The sequence below is a fragment of the Rosa rugosa genome, chromosome 2, assembly GCF_958449725.1.
Source record: "Rosa rugosa chromosome 2, drRosRugo1.1, whole genome shotgun sequence".
Taxonomy (NCBI): domain Eukaryota; kingdom Viridiplantae; phylum Streptophyta; class Magnoliopsida; order Rosales; family Rosaceae; genus Rosa; species Rosa rugosa.
This window is the reverse complement of record NC_084821.1, coordinates 61,895,316-61,903,594: the sequence shown is the minus strand read 5'-3', so window position 1 is coordinate 61,903,594 and position 8,279 is coordinate 61,895,316. Positions and strand designations below refer to the sequence as shown.

General features: G+C 40.5%; 2 protein-coding genes across 2 annotated transcripts; both read right to left on the bottom strand.

Annotated features, from left to right (window-relative positions):
- Positions 1-2,359: 2,359 nt before the first annotated feature.
- On the bottom strand, positions 2,360-3,555 carry LOC133729111 (putative germin-like protein 2-2). Its single transcript, XM_062156583.1, has 2 exons — positions 3,201-3,555; positions 2,360-3,102 (listed from the first exon to the last, which is right to left on the bottom strand). The coding sequence occupies exons 1-2, from the start codon at positions 3,310-3,312 to the stop codon at positions 2,567-2,569; spliced, it is 648 nt and encodes a 215-aa protein (XP_062012567.1). The 5' UTR covers positions 3,313-3,555; the 3' UTR covers positions 2,360-2,566.
- A 682-nt stretch (positions 3,556-4,237) lies between these two features.
- On the bottom strand, positions 4,238-6,690 carry LOC133729107 (tubulin beta chain). The gene is made up of 3 exons (XM_062156579.1): positions 6,192-6,690; positions 5,589-5,858; positions 4,238-5,121 (listed from the first exon to the last, which is right to left on the bottom strand). The coding sequence occupies exons 1-3, from the start codon at positions 6,583-6,585 to the stop codon at positions 4,448-4,450; spliced, it is 1,338 nt and encodes a 445-aa protein (XP_062012563.1). The 5' UTR covers positions 6,586-6,690; the 3' UTR covers positions 4,238-4,447.
- Positions 6,691-8,279: the final 1,589 nt, after the last annotated feature.

Sequence of the window (8,279 nt, the reverse complement as noted above, 5' to 3'; positions counted from 1 at the left end):
TATATGATCGATCACTTGACCCTTAAATACAACTTATGTGTTTGTTTGTCATACTTACAACCTGCATAAAGAAATTACTTTGTTAATGTAATCTTCAAGGAGATGGCATCGTTTAAACAACTTGTTATGCATGTTGTGCAGAAATATAACCATACCAGTGAAGTTTCATCTTGGAAATGTGAAAATAGACTAATTTGCTGTACGTACTCGTGCACAAAACTTGCTATGCATGTTTTACATGGATTTCAGTTTGAAAGCGCACATTTTCAACAAGATGGCAAAGCATAAATCAATGAAAAGAAGAAGTTTTTTTCATTAAATGTTTATATAGTACTTTAGGTTTTTTTTTTTTGAGTGATTTTATTTAACTTACAATTATAAGTTTAATTTCCTCTACTATGATACTTTATACTTGGTGCAACTCATGTAGCATAATTCAAAAAATATATAATAATACACATATGCCGTGTTTAGGAGTGTATTAATAATAAGGCCTTGTTCGGTTTGCGGAATGAGGTTGGGAAAGGAAAGTTGATCATTTCCTGTGTTTGGCACACCTAAGGAAAGGAACAATTTTCCTGCATGAAGGGAAAATAGATCTTCTCACACCCCATGAGATTCATTTTCCCTCATACTTTCCCTGCATTAATTGCATATTAATTACCTACTCTAAAGATTACTTTAATGGTTGTTATTACCAAATTATCCAATAAACTTTTGAATCTTGAATTGTTTATATTTTGATAATAAAGATATTATTGAAAAATTGATGTTACCTACTTTTCTATTCATGCACAAACCAACATCGAAAATGAAAGTAAAATACATTTTCTAATTACTTTCTCAATGTTTCCAAATATTGGTAGGGAAACTAATGAGAAATTTACTTTCCCATGCTCATGGAAAAGACCAAAGAACCAATTTCCTTTCCGGCAACCAAACGAGGCCTAAAGTTAATTAGTGATTTCTTTTTAATATGATAAAGTTATTATATGGCTTCTATCTTATTTTAACATCATCCTATATAAAGAATTGATCAACTGATATGAGGGTAGTATTCCAATTCAAAGTACGGGCTTAATTAAAGTTCACTGAATTGACATGTAGCATGCATAAATATTAAACTTCTTCTCTGATACGGATATAAAGTAGGGGTGGGCGCGGGTCGAGTCGGACTGATTTTGGGCTAAAACTGTATTCGACCCGTATTCTTCGGTGGGCTGAATTTTATGACCGAAAACTGAATGTTAATGGACTGGGCTGAAAAATTCAGGTGACCTGAATTTCAGGTCGGCCCGGGTCGGTTTCGGTTGATCGGCGTCGTCGCTCATCGTCGTTGGTAGGCAGCGTTGTGCAGAATTGCAGATCAAAGGTTGAAGGGTCGGGCTCGGCGTTGTGCAGATCGATTCCATCCAGAGAGGAGTCGGCGTCCTTCGTTGGAGTGCTTGGTCGGCGTCCAGAAGACTGGCTCGGCGTTGTGCAGATCGATTCCATCCAGAGAGGAGTCGGCGTCCTTCGTCGGAGTGCTTGGTCGGCGTCCAGAGGTTGGGCTCGACATTGTGCAGATCGATTCCATCCAGAGAGAAGAGTCGGCGTCCTTCGTCGGCGTGCTTGATCGGCCTCCTTGGTCGGCGTCCAGAGATGAGGGGATGAGAGAGAGAGAGAGAGAGAGAGATGAGTCGAAACTCGAGGTGAAGAGAGATGAGTCGAGAGAAATGACCCAAATAATATTAATTTAAATAAATTTTAATTATTCGGACCGGTTCGGTTATTTCCGGTCGGTTCAGACGCTGAACCCGGTCCCGAACTGTAAAAATCTGGTCCGGTCCGGTTAACTCATTTTTTTAACCTTATTTCATCCGGTTCGGTCACCGATCCGGTTTTCCGGTTCAGTTCGGCCGGTTTTGGAGGTCCGGTTCGGTTTCTGTCCACCCCTAAATTATAAAGCCTGATTTGTTCCATTCAGCGCTGCTGTTTTTTAGCTGTGACTTTCTCCGGGAGATCGAAGAGGTTGGCTAAGCAACAAACATACTTAAATTAGCAAGTAGCAAATTGACTAGTAATGATATAGAAACTCACCAGTTTTGAGCTGGTGCTTTACAAAACTAACTAATGTACACTGTACAGTCACTCCCCATCTTTTGAATGGTAAAATCCAATAAATACACCAATATCAGACTATAATAATAAGATTGGTTAAGGTGTGGATGGAGAAAAAAAAAATCAGGATTTCATAGTTCTCATCCTCCAATTATGTTTGGCATTTTCATGCATATCCAGAAAGGAGAAAATCCTGTCCTTTAAATTGCCCAAGGTTTTATATGAGAAGAAAATTAAAATAATGTCCATATCATTTCTTGAAACAACAAAATGAAACGAAATAGTAAATGGATCACATTGCTAATTGAGATTTACTTGTTGAAGTAACTGAATCAAACAAAAGACACCAATATGGTTGCACCGACAAATGAACAATAAACAATTTGCTAAACAAATCACACAAACTCGAATAAAATTGCAATGCCCTTCAACTTAATTATATATAGCTGGCGATCCATATTGAAGTCTAAAACTTGGCTTGAAAATCGAAGACTATGTTCTTATCCACTTGGAAAGCCTTTGCAAGAACATCGGCAGAGATGTCTGGCTTTGATCCGAACACTGCGTTGGCAAGGGTAATAGCACCTGGATTTTGGCTGCTGAGAGCTGCAATGGCGACTGCATTACCATTTCCAACATTGTGTTGGAAATGCGCTAGTCCTACTGGGAACACAAACACATCACCCTTCTGAAGCACCTTGGAGATGAGACGGTTTTCAGGGTTGGAGGTGACAAAACCCACTTCTAGGCTACCTTCAACCACTGTCAAGATTTCAGTAGCTCTAGGATGAGTGTGTGGAGCATTTATACCCCCTGGTGCATAGTCGATACGAACTAGGGAGATACCAAAAGTGTTAAGTCCTGGAATCTGGGCTACATTAGCAGGGGTCACCTTTGAACCAGCAGGGTTTGATGTGTTGCCTGCTAGGTGCAGTCCACTGAGGAAGAAGTCATTGGCTTCGACAAGCTTGGGGTCCTTGCACACATGTCCATTCACTGGTACTGAAATTAGTACATTGGAAGTTAGAAACATATAATAAACACCAACTGATTGTTCTATCGCACATGAATATGAATATGATTTGAGTTACATAACCTACCTGAGCTTGTAGGCTCAGCCACACAAAAGTCCTGAAGAGAGCTTGGGTCAGAAGCAAAAGCAACGGAACAAGTTATGGCAAGGAATGCCAACAATAGAAGCTGAGAGGCCATTGACAAATTGTCTGTGGGAAGTAAACAGAGCAAGATCGACCCTAGTTACTTTGCTTAACTTTGTAAACAAGGATAGGAGGAACTTGAATTGTGGATAAAGACCATTGTATGAGGCTGCTTTTATAGAGAGAGCTTTGGAGCTTATTGCACCTGCATGTTGTCCTCTGCCTTGAAAAGGTCTAGTTTCTTTAACAGTGTATGACAAATTTTTCACCGATGCTTGTCATCTTTCACCTCATTTTGTTTCAGATGCCGGCACTGGGTTACTCTTAAACTTGTAGTAACTGTTTATTCTTGAAGATTAGGTTCAGGAGACTTGTTCAGTTTTCAGATGCCGGCACTGGGTTACTCTTAAACTTGTAGTAACTGTTTATTCTTGAAGATTAGGTTCAGGAGACTTGTTCAGAGTATTTTCAAATAATATCTTTTACTAATGTTAAAAACTTAAAATCTATCAAACTTGGGGGCTTCCAGTAACGTTTTATTTCTAATTTTGTTGATATTTTAAATTTTTAATGTCTGTGGTTTTGGTTTTCAGTTTTTGTTTGTAACTTAACATGGAGAATGGTTTTAGGCCTTTAGGGACATTTACCATTTGTCAAATAGAAAGATACAAAATGAAAGAAAATTAGTCAGTGTGAGGAAAGAGTACAGAAGATACCAGTAGAAAAGGATTCACAAGCTTTAAGTAGGAATTTCAAATATTTATTTTGTGTCTTATCTTTTTTGTCATCTCTCATTTCTCATCTTCCCCCTGCTTTCTCTAATATTGTTTTGCACTAAAAACCAAAGGCATCACCAGATAAGCTTAAAGGGCGAAAAGAAATGGTAGGTCTGCATGTTGAGCAATAAAATATAAAAATGCAAGTTCATCCAAACAAACACAATTCTTTAGTAAAGTTGTGCAAGGATTACTACAGAAAAATTCATCATCAAAACATATTATTCACATTATATGCCCTACTCGGTGCAACTGAACATTCAAATCCAACACAAAAGCGTTTTAATCAAAAACCCGTCTCTTATACAACAACCCCACAACAGATTTCATGTTGATTCTAAATTGAATGAGCATTCAACAACCACTCGTACATAGTAACCCAACAATACAAAATGAAGAAACTGCAAAGACACATCAAGCAGCAACCTCCTCTTCCTCCTCCTCATACTCCTCCTCATACTCGGCAGTTGCATCCTGGTATTGCTGGTACTCAGCCACCAGATCATTCATGTTACTCTCAGCCTCGGTGAACTCCATCTCATCCATTCCCTCCCCAGTGTACCAATGTAAGAAAGCCTTTCGCCTGAACATAGCTGTGAATTGCTCACTAACCCTCCTGAACATTTCCTGGATGGAAGTTGAGTTCCCAATAAAAGTGGAAGCCATTGCCAAACCCTTTGGTGGGATGTCACACACACTGGACTTGACATTATTGGGAATCCACTCAACAAAGTATGAGGAGTTCTTGTTCTGGACGTTAATCATCTGTTCATCAACTTCTTTGGTGCTCATCTTACCACGGAACATGGCAGAAGCAGTAAGGTAACGTCCATGGCGTGGATCAGCAGCACACATCATGTTTTTGGCATCCCACATCTGCTGGGTCAACTCAGGCACAGTCAGAGAACGGTACTGCTGTGATCCTCTTGAGGTCAGGGGTGCAAACCCAACCATAAAGAAATGGAGACGCGGAAAAGGGATAAGGTTGACTGCAAGCTTTCGAAGGTCAGAGTTCAGCTGTCCAGGGAACCGAAGACAGCATGTGACACCACTCATGGTGGCAGAGATTAGGTGGTTAAGATCACCAACTACAATAAAAAAGCAAAAAATATTTATCACGAGCATCACATGACATCCCTTTTAATAATAACATAGTTGATTTGTAATAGAAACTTGTTTCTCAACTGTTAGATCATGTTCTTCTGGTTGTGTCCCCTGATCTGAAAATACATCTAACATTTACCGACTTGAAAAGCAGGTACTCATTTAAGAACATTGTATGTAAGGACATTGTTAATTTATTAACTCTATCTGCTCATGGGGTTGCAATTAATTAATTTTAAGAGATATAACTATTTATGAAAAAAGACTTGTAGTGCCACCATAAAGATGACAGCAGCAGACCTTACAACTCACGTATCCATGGTTACAACTTATGAAGACATTATATCATATTATACGATACCAATTTCTGACATAAATAAATTCTTCATATTGTTTACTTTAAATAACTCTTCGATCATTTCAACTACCATATATTAAGATTTGGACTTACAAGTAGGGGTGGCAAGCTTGAGAGTCCGAAAGCAGATGTCATACAGAGCCTCATTGTCCAAAACCATACATTCATCAGCATTTTCTACAAGCTGGTGCACGGATAGGGTCGCATTGTACGGCTCCACAACCGTGTCCGACACCTTTGGAGAAGGAAAGACCGAAAATGTCAGCATCATCCGATCCGGGTACTCCTCCCTGATCTTTGAAATAAGAAGAGTTCCCATCCCTGAGCCGGTGCCTCCACCCAAAGAATGACACACTTGAAATCCTGTTCAAAACAAATCACAAGATTAAAAATCCGAAGCAAAGCATTAAACACTCATCCCCGTACAAAACCAAATAGTAAATTAATTAGGCATTTTAGTAAGAATAATTGCTCATGGTCTTCATTATTGCAAAATAATAATAATAAAAAAACCAAAACACTGTCACACTCCAACATAAAAAGACAAATGATTCACAAATCTAGAGATAGAATCTCACTGTTCAGGAATCTCACAGCTTTAATGACATCGGTGCATATGCTTAACAATTTCATCAACAAAATTAAACCGAAAATTAAGATAAACACAACTAATTAATTTCGAATTCGAGATCATACCCTGTAGGCAATCGCAATTCTCAGCTTCCTTACGGACGACATCAAGAACGGAATCGATGAGCTCGGCGCCTTCAGTATAATGGCCCTTGGCCCAGTTGTTCCCGGCCCCGGACTGGCCGAAGACGAAGTTATCGGGCCTGAAAATCTGGCCGAAGGGGCCGGATCGGACGGAGTCCATGGTGCCGGGCTCGAGATCCATCAAGATGGCGCGTGGGACGTACCTTCCGCCGCTGGCCTCGTTGTAATAGACATTGATGCGCTCGAGCTGGAGCTCGGCGTCGCCGCAGTAACGGCCGGTGGTGTCGATGCCGTGCTCGTCGCAGATGACTTCCCAGAACTTGGCGCCGATTTGGTTGCCGCACTGGCCGCCCTGGATGTGGAGGATTTCTCTCATGGTGGTGGTCGAGGGTTTCGGATTTTTTTTTTTTTTTTTTTTTGGGTGCGAGGAAATGGGAGGGAAAGAGGAGAGAGAAGAAGATTGGAGGGGAGAGGGTGAGATTTTGGGGGAGTGTGGCGTTGTGGGGGGCTTTAAAAGGGTGGGGGTGTGGGTGGGATTGTGGGGTTTGTGTAGGGTTAGTTTGGGGAATATGGGATGCGTTGTTATTGGTGGGGTTGAATTTGTTTCTAAGTTTGGTTGCGATGAGTTGTAATTTTTGGTTTTGGGATTTTTTTTTTTGGGTTTCGAGGAATTATTAGAGTGGTTTTCTAGTTGGTTCTTATGGGGATTTTGCTTTTTCTGGATAATCCAGTCCTCTTTCTGTTCCTATTTGGGAGAGCCAAGCTAGTAAGCTACTATAATTGGATTTTATTTAAAAAAAAAAAAAAAAAACAAGGGCGGCTGCGGATGTCCTTAAGGTTGAATATAATAGGAAAACATAAAACCTGAACCTCATCTTACAATAAGGGATGAGAGAGCATCCCACATAATAACAGGAGATTCCACTAAATCTATGTATTCAAACATGCACAAACTAACAAAGATTGACATACCATCAATTTGGGCAAACTTCATTTGCTTTACAACGGTATACCAGCAATCTAGCAAAGATTGACACCATCAATTTGGGCAAACTTCATTTGCTTTACAACTGTAACATATCGGAAAGATAATGCAATTACAGTGGCATAAACAACTAAACCTGCTTTTCCATTATGTTGACGACTAGAACCATATCTAGCAACACTACATCATGTTATAAAGAGGTTGCGACCATTTGACCATTTCAATGGCTCGCTGCCTCACTAGGCCAGACAAAGCACTTAGAGTGCACACACAAGCATTTAACCCAACTACCCTTACAAAATACATGTAGAAGCTTATTACACGCCAAAGGCGAGACAACACTAAACGATTAAAGTGAATAAAAATGATAAAAAGGACAACCCAACCAAGCCTGAAGAGCACAGACCACCAGCCAAGCCTGGCCTAAACCTAGCATGGCCACCTTTAAACGACCATACGCTATGTCGCACGGCCACTTCTTCCGATCCGCCGACATCATCACTCCACCATCCCCATCACACCACTGAGGAGCGCCACTCATCCCAATCCACCCCCTCCCCATATCAGATTCATTAGATCCAAACCAGATCAGGTCATTCCAATCATATTGGAGTATTATCGATCCGGCTCCACTAACACAAGCTCGTCACTACCAGCCCACCTCTAACCTCGCGACACCAAGCTAGCCAATCCGCTGACAAGGTCAATGAGGAATGATTCAAGACCTGCCAGCCACCGCAATCTTCCCTTCCCTCAACTCACTCCCAGCCACTACAAACTCCCCAAATAGTTCAAGATTGCAACAAACGAGGACCTTACCGCATGACAAACCCAAACTAAGTTGATATTGCCTGTCCGACAACGGCACCGTAAGGGCGCACCACAAGACGAGGAGAGAAAACTTTGTATTTTTTCTCAAGCAGATGTAGACGCATTCTTGACGCCCGATTAGTCTTTATGTCTAGGGGTTTTTCTATATTTGTTGTAAATAAGTGAAACTAGATTATGGAAATAACAGTTATTGGTATTTTCCTTTTTCTAACTTTTGCTCCTAATTTTGTGTATGAGTGTGATTCTTTTGCTGG

Excerpts from the sequence above, each read along its gene's own strand:
- LOC133729111 (XM_062156583.1), bottom strand. The coding sequence starts at position 3,312 with ATGGCCTCTCAGCTTCTATTGTTGGCATTCCTTGCCATAACTTGTTCC. Across the intron at positions 3,103-3,200 it reads GGCTGAGCCTACAAGCTCAG|TACCAGTGAATGGACATGTG; the intron begins GTAGGTTATGTA and ends TACTAATTTCAG.
- LOC133729107 (XM_062156579.1), bottom strand. The coding sequence starts at position 6,585 with ATGAGAGAAATCCTCCACATCCAGGGCGGCCAGTGCGGCAACCAAATC. Across the intron at positions 5,859-6,191 it reads GAATTGCGATTGCCTACAGG|GATTTCAAGTGTGTCATTCT; the intron begins GTATGATCTCGA and ends TGTTTTGAACAG. Across the intron at positions 5,122-5,588 it reads CAAGCTTGCCACCCCTACTT|TTGGTGATCTTAACCACCTA; the intron begins GTAAGTCCAAAT and ends TTTTTATTGTAG.